The sequence below is a fragment of the Xiphophorus maculatus genome, chromosome 4 (assembly GCF_002775205.1).
Source record: "Xiphophorus maculatus strain JP 163 A chromosome 4, X_maculatus-5.0-male, whole genome shotgun sequence".
In the NCBI taxonomy this organism is placed as follows: Eukaryota; Metazoa; Chordata; class Actinopteri; order Cyprinodontiformes; family Poeciliidae; genus Xiphophorus; species Xiphophorus maculatus.
The window spans coordinates 14134580-14152357 of record NC_036446.1 but is presented as its reverse complement, the minus strand read 5'-3'; the positions used below and the strand labels follow the sequence as shown (position 1 = coordinate 14152357).

The 17778-nt window shown below is 39.7% G+C and overlaps 1 protein-coding gene across 1 annotated transcript in view; it reads right to left on the bottom strand.

The window, feature by feature from the left end:
* elp4 (elongator acetyltransferase complex subunit 4) overlaps window positions 1-17741 on the bottom strand; it is a 56973-nt gene extending 39232 nt beyond the window's left edge. The window contains exons 1-7 of the mRNA XM_023333003.1: window positions 17564-17741; window positions 17042-17077; window positions 11902-12023; window positions 10392-10526; window positions 8898-9034; window positions 6043-6121; window positions 3117-3305 (exon numbers count right to left, since the gene is read on the bottom strand). Coding sequence (XP_023188771.1) covers window positions 3117-3305; window positions 6043-6121; window positions 8898-9034; window positions 10392-10526; window positions 11902-12023; window positions 17042-17077; window positions 17564-17741 — 876 coding nt within the window. The remainder of the gene's footprint in view (window positions 1-3116; window positions 3306-6042; window positions 6122-8897; window positions 9035-10391; window positions 10527-11901; window positions 12024-17041; window positions 17078-17563) is intronic.
* Between the last annotated feature and the right edge of the window lie 37 nt (window positions 17742-17778).

The following is a 17778-nucleotide window of genomic DNA, read 5'->3' as shown; positions in this document are numbered from 1 at the left end:
AGAGAAAGATGTGAATGAATATCTATTTCTAGGGAATCGCCCATAAATATTTGTCTTCAGCCAAGAGTCTAATAAAACTCTGTGGAACATTTTTATAAGCAAAAATAAACATGTCAGCGTAAAACCAAGTCAAAAAGTATGCATATTTTGACACACCACCAGGTTTTAGCTATTGCTGGTTTTATTTTTTAATGTTTTTTTTACAATAAGATTAAAAAAAATATTAAGATGAATATTGACTTTTTTAAAAAACCCCAAAGCAATTACGTTCCTAACCATCTTGCCTTTATTTCAATAGCAGAGATGTCAAACTATTAAGATGTCTTGCACCCGGTAACAGAATATATAATAATATCAAAAGATTCAACACTGTCAAATGGAGAAATGTGTTTATCAAGCAAACAGGGAAAGCGATTAGGACACAGAAAAAATGGGAACAGAGAAATATAGAGCGACGCCGAGAAAAGTCGTCTTCCCAAATATTAATGCAAAACAACACAGACAATGTTTACTGGGAAGTCCTGCAGTATAGATCTGATAATTAAATAGACCTCTGGAAAGATCTGAAGACAGCTGTGGATTGACATTCCTTGTTTAATCCTATTCAACTATTTCTTGTTGTGCACAACATAAACTTTAAGAAGGATTGCAATTATTGAATTATTTAAAAAAGCATATCTGTGTGTCTTAAACACAAATATTCTGTCCTCTGTAATTATTTGTAAGTATGGATTCTTAAATAATTTGGACTTAAGAGGATTTTAAACAAAAAACAAATATATATATATATATATACATATAGTATATATTTTTTTAAGCACTAAAAATCTTTCAATTTGCAATGTACACAGGCCTTTTTGGGGACCTATATTTTGTATGTGTGAGGACTGGGTGTGGTTTCAGGATATTGTATGATGGAGGGGAGTCTAATTAATGTTTCAGATGGACTGTCGCACGCGGCTGCTGTGGGGAGGCTTTCAGTGAGTTCCTCAGCTTCCTAAGCTGCTCAATAATAGATTAAATATTGTAGACTAGTAGCAGTAGGCTAACTGTCTGAGACCACAATGTTTCAGTCAGTAAAACCACTGATGTTAGTCTAGACAGTCTTCGAAAGGCCGTGCTCTCTCATCTAAACTATCCATCTACGCATCGGCAGAAATAATGTCTAACTGTTTCAATGAGAACAGTCTTCGCACTTTGGTGACACTTATTTTATTAAGACAACAGCGCAAAGTGAGATTTGAAATGGTAAGTTAATCACATGGTCATAACATAACAGCCGCTAATTACCTCCATGTTGGCTTCGTCACCAAACACCTGATTCAGTCCAAAATTTCCCCCTCTCTCCTCTTTTTCAACTCATTCACTTCTCTCCCCAGGGTGGAGAAGGGGGAGGGCACAGATTAAGGGTTGCGAAGCCTGGCCAGTGTGGGACAGGAGGACCGCTCCCACCACAGCTGACATCTGCTAGTTAGCCACTCTACCTTTTTTTGACTAGGCCAAGCCGCCTTGCACAGTGCGTACAGGCCTGAAGCCAGAGCGTGTTGTGACAACACAGCTGTTCTCTGTGCTAGGCACTGACCTATATCTTTGAATAAGGAGATCACAAACAACACAGAGTCAGTGCTCTTCAGGATGAGTCTCTTCAAGAGTGGTCAGGCTAGTTTGGTATATAGACGGCTTTGGAGGCAAGTGCCCCTCTATGGTTAATAGTCTAGGGAAGGGTGGTGGTTTGCCATATGCCTCAGCAGATGACTCCACCTTCACACTGAGAGGCCAGACTGGACACAGACTCATAGCCCACCATGCAGCCCCCACCCCACCAATATACAACTTTAACGACCATTGCATATAAGGCCATGAAGAGGTTTAAACTCTTTGTGCAACTTTAAGTTGAATTTGTTTGTACGGTTGGATTGAACAGAGAATACATTTATCTACAAATATTTAATGTTATTGACTTTAAAGTAAGTTGAATTTTATAATGCTAAATTGAAAAGTTTGAAGACTGAATGAATTCTGAACCACAGTCAGTTGACAACAGACTGATATAAATAGAGAGAGGACCCCAGTGAACCTGGACAGTAGAAATGATCATATGAACACTGCAGTGGGTGATCCCATCCTTTTATTGTCTGGCGCACAATGCACAATATTAGCCTAATAAGAATTAAACCAGAAGTTTTAACAATATTTTAAAGAAATGCAAGAACACCATGTTTTCAAACAATTCCTAAATTGAAACAGTAGTTTAAGTAATCATTGAAAAATCTCAGTTTTTGGGTTTGTCTCAATTAAAGTTTGCCAAAAATTGGCCCAAAACTATCTTCTTGATTTCGTAAACAAAGTACAGGTTTAAAAATCCCATGCTGAGTTTAAAATATTTTTTTTCAACTTAGAATTATTAAGTTAATGATTGGCCAAGCTAGACTTTTAAGATTTTGAACTACAGGAATCTGAAATACAACTTTGAAACTGAAACCAACTTTGTTAAAAAAAAATATATAAATAAAAAAACTTCATCAGTGAGAGATGGTATGCAGTTATTTTTTCTTACTCCATCCCTATTAACAATCTAAGACAGCGATCAGAAACTCAAGTCTTTGAGGGCCACTGTCATATATATCCCTGTTTAAAGTACCTGAATCAAATAATCAAGTCATTAGCAGGACTCTGTAGAAACTTTACTGCAGGCTGAGAGAGCAATCCAGCCATTTGATTCAGGTGTGATGGACCTCTCATACATCAAAAAGTTGCAGGACACAGGAATTTGAGGCTCTTTTTCTAAGAGAATAAACAGGTTTGGAGCAAAGCTGGCAAATAACTTTGGTTTTTCATTGCTTTTGCCACCCCTGATAGAATAACCCTATCCCCTCCATATATGAGCAGTATGGAGGGTAGCCATATTGCTCATATAAAAAAACCTTCACTGCACCTGAATCAATCATAACCAAAAAAGAAGGTGCACATTGGTTAAACTTCAATATTAACCCTAACATGTTAATCTGCATTCAGTGTTCTGGCAGAAATCCCAAATGGTTTAAGACACCAACACTGAGTGAAAGTTCAGAAGCACGTAACACAAACAAGACAGTATGTGTCAAACACCGTATTACCTGGATGAGATGTGAAGGTAAGGTTACTACAGCAACCGAAAGCGATGACCTCAACAACGCACGGAGTCCATACAGAAAGGTAGTCAGGGCGTGGCTGTGTCTAGGTTTGTCGTGGCAACACAGGTCGTCCCCCCACAGAGCTGAACCCAGAGAGTGAAGCCCCACACGCAGGATGTTACGTGACTTTGACTGTGAGAAATGCAAAGAGGGTGAGGAGTGCAGTTATGTAAACATTAAAAAAAACATGAAAACATATCAAATGTTGCAGAAGAAAATGTAAACTACAGAAAGTCAGTGGAGGGCACGAATCTCAGTTTAATCTGAAAATTTGGGTGCTGCTGTTGTGGGCCATGCTTCCAAATGTTGGGTGAGAGCAACTGGACAGACTGCTCAGCGGCACAGACAATTGGAACACGGAGCCCAAACGTGACTGGACACAACCACCCAATCACAGAAGCCATCTGACACATGCACAATGGACCTGTCAGACAGGCTTCCAATATGGCCGCCACCCAGGAAACCCCAGCACATTCTTGGCACAGCGGTGATGCTCTGCAGCCAAGGGGGGCCTGGGTAAGGGTGGAGTGCCTTGCCTTAAACCCCCACACCTCCCACCCTCCAGACTCCATCCCATCCCAGCCCACCCCAAGGGATCAACTGAAACCAACTTTGTTAAAAAAAAAAGTGGGCCAAACTGTGGTAGGATATATATCACTGCACCACAGAAAATGGAGAAACCTGTCGAAACTGTGAGGGAGTTTTACTCTTACATACAACTGCCTTTCATTTGGCCTTTCTTATAGGATGGTTCAGGATTATTGGGGTGAGAGCCAACATCAATAAACAAAGGCCTGCTTTAAAATCTTCTCACTTTTTATTCAATCTTTTTCATAATTTAAACGTCCTCCAACTCTTCTAAGATCTCCTCAGCCCAATTTCTCATAACTTTCTCACCCAACTGCATGACCTAAACCTTTTTACAGATCAGGATCAGCATTGAACAGATCTAAGAAAAATAAACGCCATTGTCTAACATGGTTTTTCAAAGCTGCCTCATAGTTTCCAATAAGACTCTTTTCTCTCCACAGCATACTCTCAGTCTGTATCTCAGCCTGCTGTAGTATTAGCATTCTGCACGTGTGGCGTAGTCACAATAAGACATGCCCTTCCTTTGTTTAGTGATGTTTTCCTACACAGGTTTTGAGAGCAACAGAATCAGAAATCTGTTTCTGTGTCTGACGCCCCACAGGAGGTCACTGCGGTAATACGACCGTTGCTGTGGCAACATCAGGATGCAACAACAAACTTAACTCCTATAGCTTAGCCTATAGAAAAATCAGGGAACATTGCCAGTAGGGTCCAGCCAAAGACCAGAGGCCAGCCATATAGACTACAACTGGTCTGGGATCAAAACCCAATCAGAAAGGAGTCTAATGAGACTCAGAAAGACTCCAGTCTCATTCTTCTAAAAAATCTTTCCAATTATTAGTCACTTCAGCAGAGTTCACTTTAAATCTTGAAATACTTGACAATGTCTGAGAAAACAACAAGAAGAAGCAAATCATCCAATCCACACTGTTGTCCATACTGGGCATATTTTGTGCCAGCGCCCATGTCGCTCTGTGCCGGTTTGCATTCCTGGACTGTGCCAACAGTGTGTCAGGTGGTCCTGCTGCTTTAATGATGTCAGCAGTTAATCTGGTGTTTGAATGACAGCTCTGGGGGGAGAAAATCCCATGTGTGAGTGACAGGAGGAGAGGTGGCTCCAGGTGACGGGCACAGGGTTCACAGAAAGTAGGTGAACAAGGCATAGATACTGTTTATGTAGAGCACCACTAAAAAAAAACATGTATTTTACAGTCTTCTATGTGTCAAATCATTATGCAAAAACTGTATTTTGTATTTGCATTGTGATGGCTAGTCTCAAAAAGCTAGACATATGCCAGTTTTGAGATTTGAAAACAGTCATGTAAACTCTGTTTTTGTAAATATATTGAAAGATGATCAAATTTAGATTGAAGAAACTGATAACCTTCCATTTCATTTGATAATTTCTTTGACATCTGACTGGCATTTCAGTGTTTTTGAAAAACTAAGATTGATAAAAGAATAAAAGTTTTTATGCAATCTTGATTATCAACATTGATGCATCTGCAATAGCAAATTATTTAATGTGCTGGACAGAACAACCTCTTATTATCAGTTTAAATATTAGCAACTTGCTAGTAGGCCCATTACTGCTCTATTCTCCTACAGTTATGAATCAATGCAAGGTCAGAGATGACTCTAAGGGGAAGAACAAGACCAAAATTAGTAAGGCACAGGATAATGAAGAGATAAGTGACAAGACTTCCTGACTATAAATGTATCATACATTTTAATAAAAATCTAGTGCCTCTTTTTTATTTATTGAGCTTTTTAAGTATCAGAATAAAATGGGAAATATTAATGCTAGACAACCCAACTGAGGACAATAATGTGCAAAAGAAAAGAAAATTCTGCATGTTTTTTAGCAGCAATAGTAAGTTTAAATCCAAAGTGAAATAGAATGTACCATTAACCCCTATTTGAACTCAAGATAGTGCATTAAAGCACTGTTGACTGATGTGTTTATAGACTGAAAATTGCAGATGTTCTTTGCATTGATGTATTTGATGATAAAAAGTATTTTGCATGATTTGATTCATCAATAACCAGAAAATCACCTGATTCCAAACTCTGCCTCACTAATTTTTGATGTTAAGCAACAGATGTATGTCTATGTGAATAAGAAATAAGATTATTGTGCTCCTAGCTCTAGAGTGACTTATAATGCTTTCTAACAAAATGTTAAATTGGTTTGTGGTGAATAACATTTTTGAGAAAAAAAAGTGTTATAATTTGAATGAGAATGAAAGAAAAACTAGAAGAGTTGTTTGGTTCTTACCATTGGGGTCACCAAATCAAAGCCTTCTCTGTGTATGACCTCTTGCAGTGACTTCAGTAAGGCAGAGTAGGACTCAACCCTGGCATTGGAGAAAGAATGAGACACATTTGACACAGTACAGCAGAGAACTTGCATCAGAACACAAAAGGGGATACCTAAAATGTGCAATCCATCGCCAATAGTATCTTGATAAATCTGGGCCAGGCTGATCACTGCAGTAGCCTAATCCTCAATGACTGCAGTCTGCTACTCCTGACTGTGCTTTTCTGGAGCCACCGAAGCAGACAGATGATCCATATCAAGAGATCCAATTAATTTATTTGGTTGATTAAATTACAACATGACTGGTTCACTGTCAGCTCCCAGAGGATCTGATTGTGCCGAGACAGACAGACAGATGAGGTGCACATATGCACAAACGTGCGCACAACGGAGAAGAGATGAGGGATTAATGGGCTGATGGCTAAAACTAACAGAGAACAGCATTTTGGTGTTTAATCAAGGGTAAGATGTGCACTGCTGACAGGGGCCATGCAGTACCATCGAGCAACATTTAGCAACAGTCGAGGGATGGATCACTGCTGAGCCCTTTATGAGTTTATGGGCTCACCAATAATAATGTTAACCCCATCTTTTAACACAGGACCCTCCACTTAGAAACACCTCACTATTGTAATGACCACTCTGTGGCAGCTCACAGTGGGCTGCTACGTCAGCTGTCAGTTCAACCTGAGAGCCACAAAAGCTGATACACATAGGTTGGTCACACGCCAAACCCCCACATAAAGAAGAGAAGCACACACTTGTGTTGATTACACTTGGCCAAGTATATCAATGAACTCTATTTCAGTTATTCAGCTCAACAATGGTGCCTCCTGACCCTGCTGTGGCTAATGATAGAGCTGCACTGGTGAAAGAGGGACACCTACCCTCCACGGCCTCTCTGCCCATGCCTCAGCTCTGAGGTGGTGGGGGGCTGGGACGGTCTGACGTTCAGTTGCATGCAGGAGGTTGCCACTGGTTGGCAGCCATTGTGGAGACCAGCATTGTGCTTTAGCTACCCCTACTGAGCACGGCTCATTCAGGTACCCAAAGAGGTCTAGGTGCGTAGCTACAGGGGCTAGAACGTCAGCTAATTAGGATCATGCAACAGGAAGCGTCTTTATCTCAGCGTTCCTCTTTCAGCAAGGGAAGAAAGAGTGAGGGAAGGGGGATGCTTGGTCTTAAACAACAGGATCTGTATCACCTAGAGAGCAATTTGTGCCAATTATGCCTTCAAGTGAAACGGAGCAATTTAACAGCTAGGGTATCAACATGGGGCAGCGGACACGTGCAAGGGGGTGTAGCTTGCTTTCGAGTTTGTGTGTTACATGAGCGTGCAAGATATGCACCGGGTGTGTGTGCCTCTATTCTTGTCGGTACTTGGGCGGGCCTTGGGGCACAATGGTGCTGTGCAGGTGTAGCTTCCAGCTGTCAAAATGCCTGTAAGATTTATAACCCATTTACACTCTACAACAGCAGCACTATGTCACCTTCACTCAAAACTGCACAAACCAGGGAGAATTTTCCTCCTACATTCTTCACACTAATCATCATTACGTTGTGAAATGATATCTAACCATACTCTTTCTACCTCGAGCACCATACTCGTGAAAAATGTACATTTTAACCTGAATACCTGCAACATTTAATGTGTTTGTACGGGCAGCAGGTTTACCGTCTCTGTTTGCTGATAGAAAGAATGAGGGATTCTCTACAGCCTCCTCCAGCATCCACTGCACTCCAGATTGCTGTATTTACCCAGTTCAAACGAGTGTGTCTTCGTGTGCCCGTGTGTGTTCAGCAGCACTCTCTGGGTAAAGAGCCTGTGCGACCTCTGAACCCTAAGTACACTCAACGCAGGAGAAATCAAACAGACGCTGAGCAAACAAGACCCTTATTTGAATAGACATATGCAACCTTTTTCCAAGAGGCTGAATGACCCAGCCAGTGACAACGCAAAACAGGAGGCGAAGCAGGCTGATATTTAACTGATTTGTATGAGTTGCAAAAGTAGTGATTATAGTGTTGTTCTTGATTGTAACTATTATTTATTCATAATTGGAGCATTTTTGAATAAGTGTTTTATTTGAACTCAATAAAAAACTGTAATTAATTAATTGTTTAAAGAAAATGAATAGAAGAAAAAAAAATTTAATGATGCGTGATCATGCAAATTATTATGAGATTAATTCCTACTTTGAATCAACTAAGTGAATGTTGTTATGATTGAACAAAGTCAGTTATGTTGCTTTGTTTTCTGAAGTCAAAGAAAAAACATTTTATTGGAGCTGAAACAATTGTTTGATTAGTTTGATGATTTCCAGAATAATGATTAGTGGCATAAATGTAACTGATGCATTTAATTTCAGGCAAAACAAATATCAACTTATTCAAGCATCTATAATTTTAGCATCTATTCAATACCCATGTCTCAGACACAATTCAAATGGATTTTAGCTTTTGTTCAATTTTGAAACATTTCCCGATCATAACGTGAACAAGGAACTTGAACTAATTCAACTAGAATAAAACAATCTCATCTAATGAAGCCTAGTCTTCTCAGCCTGGTCATGTTGTTTACTAGGATTATTTATACAAGATGTGCTCTTTAAGTTCTGCAGCTGTCTCGCTGCATTATTGGTTCACCTGTTCCTCCACGAACATTGCCATGTTTACTCACATGCGTTCTGCGGAGGAAGTCGTATTTGTACGGCCCGGTTATGTGGATGATGTCGTGTTTATGCGCCTGTGTTCATTGGGTTGTGTCTCATTGGTTTTGCCTGCATTTTGAGGACAATGTCTTGCTGTTCTACCTGTGTGCTGCTGATGACGGGGTGATGTGATCCGGAAGGTAGAAGCGGTGGCACTTGGCTGCTTGGCGAATCTCTACCTCCATCGTCTTTGAGACATCATAGTAGTGTCCGAATCGAGAGGAAGATGCCAAAGCACTCTGTAATGCACAAGGATAAGAATTGTAATTTTTTATAACATTACTGCTTGCTCAAATTCTTTTAAACAGCATGTATGACTTTAATATTGAAAACTAACAATACATATAGCATCACAACCTTATTTGTTTTTCTAAAAATGCAATACTATGGCAATGCAATTGCATTGTTTATGGGTCATTCCTCAACTTTTCTACAGCGAAGAAGTTAAATAAGCACTATGACCAGCCTCTTAATCATTTCTTCACATAAATGTCCACTTCTGGCTGTGAAAGCGAACATGTCAGGGAAGTAGGGGAAGGCGGATGTTTTCCTGTAGCTGAAAGAGAGAGTTTTAGCTCTTCTTTCTCGGTAAAACCATGGACTCCATTGTGAGGGGGGCCCTTAATCTACTCCTAATCTGGATTAGGGCCCCCGGTGTGTCCCTCTCCCGTCAGAACGAGGGGGTCAGAAGGGCCAGTTGGGGGGGGTCAGGGGCTCATCTTCTCTTTGTGAACCAGGCAACCCGCTTAGCGTTCCATCCCCGCCCTGACGGCCTCACCTTTGATCTGATGTCTTCATCAAGAGAACGACACAGTGGGCCGTGCCAAGAGAGGTGTGTGTAAGAGGAAAGTAAGCGTTGACTCTAGGGGTGAATTTGGGATGCAAATCCTCTGGCGGGGCTTACTAGCGGTTTGTAAAGACAATTTTACAGGGGAAGGAGGGAGAGGTGAGGAAAGGACACAGATATAAAGAAGTTTCCAGGGAGAGAGAAAGAGGGAGAGGATCCCTAGGGACACACTGTGTTCTGCTAATCCACATAGCGATATGGATTATAGACCGACGGGGGTGGACTGCAGAGAAGAAGAAGAAGGGGAGGGTCTCCTCTCCTTAAAGCGGAAGAAAGAGTGTAGAGCTGCCGACCCTAGCAGGGGGAAAGGCAGGGATTTGGGGGAAGACGGAGGCGCAGGTCTGGGTCGTAGGGTTGAGCGAGCAGACATGTCAATGCACTGCCTGCATAGTACTCTTGTTTCCCAGGCTAAGCAGGGGTGCAAGCGTGTGTGTATGTGTGTGTATATGTTAGCTGGGGGAACAGTGAAAAGCCTACCTATTGCCAGCTAAGTGTGAGTAATCTGCTGCGGCTCTGAAAAGAGAGGCCGAGGCCTCATTCACTCCATAAAGGAGTTTAGAGGTGGATGGATTTAGTGGTCGAGACCATTGTCAAAGAACTAAAAGCAGCGATTCAGTACCGGGCATTCTTATCCTATCATTAAAAGAGACACATGTTGAACTTTCACTAAATAAAGATTTAAAAATTGCCTCTGATCGACTGTATAAGGAAAAAATAGTTGTATTAAAGAGGACACACTGATCGATCACCTGTACTTTAGGCAGATTCTGATAGCGCCAGGCAATCTTCATGGCATCCAAACTGTCCTGGGGTTCACCAGTCAGTCTAGGCTGCTCCACAGGTTTAGGAACAGCAACATCATCCAATATAGGGGCTGGAAGCTCCTAAACGAAGAAAGAATACAACATTGGCAAACATAAAACAGCTTGAATGTTTAATTTAAACTTTTCAAACGACAGACAAACCCAAAAAACAAACTATTTTGACAGTCGCATGATAAAGACAGCAACTCTAGGTCAAAAAAGCATTTTGCTATTTAATTTTCTCCATCTAATTTTTTTAATCTTACTATTTTTTTTAGATGACAGAGGTGAAAAGTTATTTTGTATTAAAAGAAGGGTAGAAATGGCTTTGAAACAATAACGAAACATGAAATATACACTTGTACAACCCTGAATTTATATATTATCCGAGCGCAGAGACACATTCCAATGGATAGCTCAGTAAGTAGAGAACTGGATTAGATTGAATGGTTCAATTATAATCCTAATCAGATCTACAATCTAGTCAAAGAAAAGAAATTCCATTTTTAAACCATATTTCTAAAAGATTAAGCCTAGATTTCCACTTCAACTATAAAATGTGTACTGTTGTACTGAAGGACGTGAAAAATGCACACAAAGTGGATCAAATATTTCTAATCCAAAACAAGTTGAATTTGTGAGGAATTATCTATACATTTACTTCTTTAAAGTAAATGTATACTTTTTACTTCTTTAAAGTAATTGGTGTGTATGTTTTTTTCTCCTAAAACTTTACGTAAACAAAAATCTGTGGAGAGGATGAGTAAATAATGTTTTCCTTGTCTGTATGATAAACAAAATAAAGTGGAGAACATAAAAGCTCTTAAGAAATTTACAGGAAATCTGGTCTTTGAGCAAATGTCACATGGAACTGCCACAGTGCTTTTCTTTCTGCAACTTCACATCCTTAGGAGTTGTGGACATGCATCTTTGTTCATGCTAATGTAATACATAGTGCAAGTTTAGCATCTGGAGATTACCATGCTGCAAATAAACAAGTGCAAAATACTAAATAATTTGATACGTCCCCAGTGGGACTACCCCTCTCTTAATAAGTCTTTGATATACAAAGAGAGGGTGAGCCGATGAACCCTCCCACTATCAATCAGAGGGAGAAAAGCACCCCTCCTCTTTGCTGTTTGGCAGGCAGCTTCTGCGAACTATGGTCCTGTTCATGGATTGATATGCCGGGAAACATTTCAACAATGCCAGAACCATACCACTCTCGACCTCTCAGATACCCCTGTTGACCCTGACACATGTTGGAAAGAGCCACAGCTCTGAAAGAAAATACTCAAGAAGTAGTTTCCAAGATCTTTACTTGAGTAAACATTAAACAATGTAGATTTTGCCAATTGTACTAAACTAAAAAAAACAGCTACTCTTGTATCTTATAGAAAAACTTTGCAGGGTCAGAAACTTCCTCATTTGAAAAGCACAGTGTCTCATCTCCTACCTGTAGGATTTCATCAGGGTTATCTTGAGCTGTTGCCACAAAGAGTTCATGCCGACACACCACTCCCTCTGCCAGAAAGTACTTCAAGATCATGCGGGAATAGCTGTCAAATCGGTCCTCCTCTGACAGAGAAACAAAGACGAGAACCATCAGATTATCACATGAGAATGACAAAGTAAACGAGGTCAAACAAAAACATAAATAGCTTAATCGGGTCACATAGTCTTCCCCTTTATTATTTTGAACACCTCAACCTAAGTCCAGCAGTTCATGCCCACATCACCGCTCCTAACTGTAATCGATGTAAGGACACCTTCTACCTGCCTTCTGCAGGCAACACATGACGTAGCAATCAACATGGCACATTGGTGTAGTTTTTACACTGAGATTTGACTGTCAATGTAAAAATTCACATCTTCACCCTTTATGCCAACATATTACAGTATTCCTGTCCACTTTCACCAATCATGTCCCAAACTGGTAGCACAGGAGTAAAGGCAAGTGGGAGACACCTGCCCTAAGCATTTACCTGGCTCTTCCCACACAACAGAAAGATACCTTGGTGGTCAGGACAACTGCCAAGAAGAGAAAGAGCGTGAGGAAGATGGTAGTTGTCATCAAAACAGTTCCTGACACCTGGTTGCTTTGAATCTCTCCATTTTTGGTTGGATTCTAATGGCAGTGGCATCCTTTTCACCTCTGTACTATGAGGGTCATTCGCATAAACTCTTTTTGAACTTCAGAGAAAGTTATATTTTTAGAAGGAAAATCCCAGAAGAAATCACATGACAACATGAAAGAAGTGTGTCTGAGCCATTAAAAGGAGAGGTAAAATCCTCTAAATGTAAAAATTGCCCACACAAAGATAGTCTTTGTATATTGCAGGCTTTCAACATGACAGCCCCCCTACCCCCTCATCAGCATCATCATTATTATAGTCAACAGAGGAGGGCACATAGCTCTACCCAGTATGCCACTGCCGTTTCCTGTCACCGTCACTAGTTTGTTAAGATTCCATAGGCCTTTCCTCACAATGGCAAACAGTGGGCACACGGACAAAGACAGCAGTGACAGCTGAGGTAATGGGCATACAGCTGACAGCTTGGGAATGACATCCTGATGTGTCATCCTTAGACATTTGGAGAATTTCCCCAACCTCCCTCCCACGTTCCCCGATCCACGTCCTCACCTACGGACTTCGGATGGCCCAGGAAATTCCACGGCTCTTCAATTTGTTGTCGGCGGGGCTCCCTGTTCTCTTATTGATGGGTTTTTAGGTCAGCAGGCCTTTGTGGCTTTCAGCAGGCCCCACAAAGACTCCCAGATGGGCCCTCTCAAGATGGGGCCTATTGTGGTTGTGTTTCTATGGGAGCCTTACAAATGAAACCTCCAGGAGTCATTAGGCTGTTGAGGCAGGGGGTATGAGGAGGGGGCTGGAGGTGGTGGGGTATAGGAGCAACAGGGGGTGGGGGGTGGTTGTGTCTTTGAGGTAGATCGGTCACTCTGGACAGTCATAGGATGATTCCCTTCACTTTTTTGCTTCTTTTTTGCTCTTTTCTGACTAAGGTTGCATAAAAGCAGGATGTCTGTGCTTCATTTGCCTTCAGTAAAGGAAGTGGGAGTGCAAGTCTCATGAATCATATCTGCTAGAGCTGCAGGGCAAAGAGACAAAAGATCTAGGTCAGATGTTTTCCTCTTATATGTCTTAGGTCCTTGAAATGTTATCTTTAAATTACAGTATAAAAAAGTGAGGTGAATAAAAAACAATTAGAAATAAATTTTACAAAATGTTCCAACTATAAAGTCTGCTAATTCAGTTTCAATTCAGTAATGTTTATTTCGACAGACTTAACTCTCAACAAAAGTCACCTAGATGGTTCAGTTTAGTACAATACCATACAAACCATCTCAATACAAATGAGGGATTTCATAAAGTGGATGTCAATTATTCAAATTGAACCTCCCAATACTTAATAACAGCAGCTTGCTATGGACTACTCTTCTATCGAGCAAAAAAAAGATGTTTTGAGATGAACCAATATTTCATACGCTGACTGCAATTCTGAACAGTTCCTTTAGTTACTACACACTCCACCTGCGCTCACTGTCACATCCTTGTAAAATTATGTTGTTTTCATACTGAGTAATCAATCGTAATTATAGCCTTAAAGAAAGATTTGACAAAGATTCCCACGATCAGATGTGTTTGGAAATCAGCAGGTTGCAGAAAACTGAATTTCTATTTTTCTTTTCAAATAAATGCATCAAAACATAAAATCACAAAGGCATCAAAAAAGTGCATCAAAAGTACAAAAGAGCCATTTTGATGCACTTTGCAAATTAAGTCAAATATTTGGAAAATATGATTTGGTGCATATGTGCATCTAATGCTATAATTCCTTCATTTATTGAGGGGTTCAAAACTACTGGTTCTACCAAATATTCTGAATTTCTTCCTTTTTTAATGCATTTTAATCCTTAGGAAAAAATAACAATATGTCTAAATCAGAATTGGAAAATTAGATTAGAAAAAACCTGATTGGTGAATTTCTAATTAAAACTAACATTTAATTTCTTTTTAAAAACAATTGCAAATCATTTGTTTATGTTCGTACACTGCTAAACAATCTGTAAGCCATCTCTGTGTTGCTCATAGAACTGAAATAAAATAATGTAAAACAGCTTGAAGTCACTGAATAAGGTGGCATTTAAATCAAAGAAGCATTAATCTAACAAAGGAACAAAACCATAAATGGTCAACATAATACAGACTAAGCAGCTTTGTTTCTCTGCTTGCAGACACACAAGAGATCCTTAGACAGTAGCCATACTGAAGAGATCCCCCCTCTGGGTGACAAATCAGGACAGACAGCTCAAGACACTTCAAAGGCAGACAATGACCAGTCTGATAATTTTATGTCTGTGTCTCACAAACAGGCCGTCACGGCTAAAGGGGCAGACTGTAGCAGACGACACAACACAAACAAACACACACTCCAAACTCCCCACACTCCACCTCACCCCACCCCACCCAGGAAAAAACACACACATCGTGCACATATGCCACTCTTTCAGAGACAAACACAAGAGAGTGCTCAACACACACACGCATTTCACCTTTACTGTGTCTCTCATTACCAGATGAAACCAACCGTACATTGATTCACAAAATGGAAGGGAAGAACGCATTAGTGTGTAATCACTGACTCCTGCATCGATTGGGGGGATGAATTAAAGGGCAAAGCAATATCATCAGTTGGTATAGGCCTTGGCTACACACAAATTACAGCTTCAAGGGGAAACATGACTACCTTAACCTCACTGTCCACCAGTGCATATAGCCTAGCCTACAATGAATGATAATAATAATAATAATAACACAGTGGAAGACATTTAAGCCTCTAGAAAACCCACTTGTGATTTATGTTATTCTGAAAACTTCTATAAAACATCTGCAGAGGAGCATATTAATGAAGAAGCAACCAAAAAGCGTGAACACCTGGGATTCTAACAGGAGACCTTCAACTTATTAGTCCATTTTCCCAGTCTGCTTGAGAGTAACGCACTTACCGCAGAGCCTGTGGATGATTCCTAAATAGTTGCCAATTTAGGTTGTAGGAATTAAGCCAATGTGTTGCTGAGGTTTTAAAGACTTTTATGAAAATGAATCTTTATCATCACAGAGAAAGCTATAAGGGACTACAAATAGGAGAATAGAAAGCAATTCAAACAATATGAAAAAAGTAATTGCCCCCTAGGCCTTATAACAGGTTGTGCCACTCTTGGATCAACATCTACCATCAAGCATTTGCAATAATTGGTGGATACTTTTTGGCCCCTGTTTTTTGCTATTGTCGATGTTAATGGAGGGTTTGGGGTCTGAACATTCTGTTTAAGAGGATTAAACAGCATCTTCATGAGATTTTTGACTAAATCATTCCAAAACCTACTTTTCATCCTATTATCTTTTATTGAGAAACAAAGAGGTGGACTTGCTGGTGTGCTTCTGATCACTGGTATGCCAAATGAACTAAGGGGCCAAAGTTTAAGATCACTACCGTAAGTTGTCAAACACTCTTCTTCACAATATTAAGAATTTATGGTTTTGTTGATTATGTAAAGCCATGCAGGTCCAGAAGTAGTAAAGCATGCTCCAACCATGACACTACCATTACCACCATGCTTTTCAATAAGGCTGATGTTCTGTCTTAGTTTTATGCCAAATGTAATGGAACACACAACTTCCAAAATGTTCTACTTTTGCAGTATCGGTGTACAGAATATTTTCCCAAAAGTCTTGGGAAAATATTCTGTCTAGGGTATCATCAAGATGGATTTGATGGCAAATGTTACAGGAGTCTCTTTTTATTGTTATTTTTTGGCTCTGGTGGCCTTTATTTCATAATGAAGTGACAAGAAGGCGGGTCGTGAGAGAGGGGGAACACAAGTGGCAAAGGTCATCAGGCCAGGACTTGAACCTGTGATGGTTGCGTCAAAGACTGAGGCCTCTGTACATGAGTCACATGTAACTTGAAGGAATCTTTAAGTTATTTGGTAAGCAATGGTTTTGCCTTGAAATTCTCTAATTGGATACTATTTTGCTCAGTCACAGCTTCACCACTGTTCCGTTTTTCTTTACTTTTTGTTTAATACCGCTCACTGTGGTTTAATGGATTCTGAAAGTCTTAAAAATTACTTTGTAACCCTGTTCAAACTAACAAATTTCAATGTTTTTCCTATTCATTCTTGGATTTCTTATCAAGAATGGATAAGAAATTCCTTCTTACACATTTGCTGAATTATGAAATATTCAAATAAAGGATACTACTATTTCTACTTCATTCATTTTTGGATTTGTTTTTTTGTTGTGGTATAAAAAATCTATACAAATTATTGCAAACACTTAAAAGTCAAAAGACAAACACATTTATAGCACATGTTTATTTGAAGTGCTAAGTGAAGGTTTTTTTCTCCTTTTAAACGCCTTGAAAAAAGCTAAGATTTTTTTTTTTTAATCTACAACAGGTTAAAAAATACACATTGTTTTCAGGTTTGATCCTACAAAAAAGGAACAAGAAACACAATGGTAGATTGTAGACAACAAATTGTCTACTTGAAAAATGTAAAGAGAAAGACTCACCAATGAGAAGCACTGTACCAACTGCTAATCCACCACCTGTAGGGAGTAAAATATATTATAACATTATTAATATCTTTCTATATATATATATATATATATATATATATATATATATATATATATATATGCAGACATAATCAGAAAAATCACATTTCAATTCTGATTTGTACGAATATTATTGTCGCTAAAAAAAAGTCATATTTAAACAAAAGTATGGAACTGGACGGCGTCTTGATTATATTATTCAACAGTATACAGACTTAAAGGATATTTCTTGACACTAGTATGGCGAGAGAAATACTTCAATGAAACCTTTTTTTATATTTAAAAAAAAAAAGATCTGCAATAGATAATGATAATGCAATACGAGCACTTTTGGTTCTGACAAAGATCCATCTTACTGCTTTTAACTCGTGATGTGTTGAAAATGTGAAGGTGTGGGTTTGTCTGCAGCTGAGTATATTCACTCTGTCCAACGTTGCATTAAATGGCTCTTAGCCTGTGCAGCAGCGGGACACTGACCGAGCAGGTAGTCCAGCGACGTGACACCGGTTGAAACTAAGAGCTGTCCGTTTTGGACCGAAGGTCTCGTCCCGGGTATAGAGATCAATTTACTCCTTGTTTTCTTCTGGAAGCTCGTACAATTAACCTGTAAGCGGTCAGCTGAGGTTTTACCCACACTGTTCACGGGAGCTGCCATATTGCTACTGATGACGTCAATGTTGTGGAGCATGTTA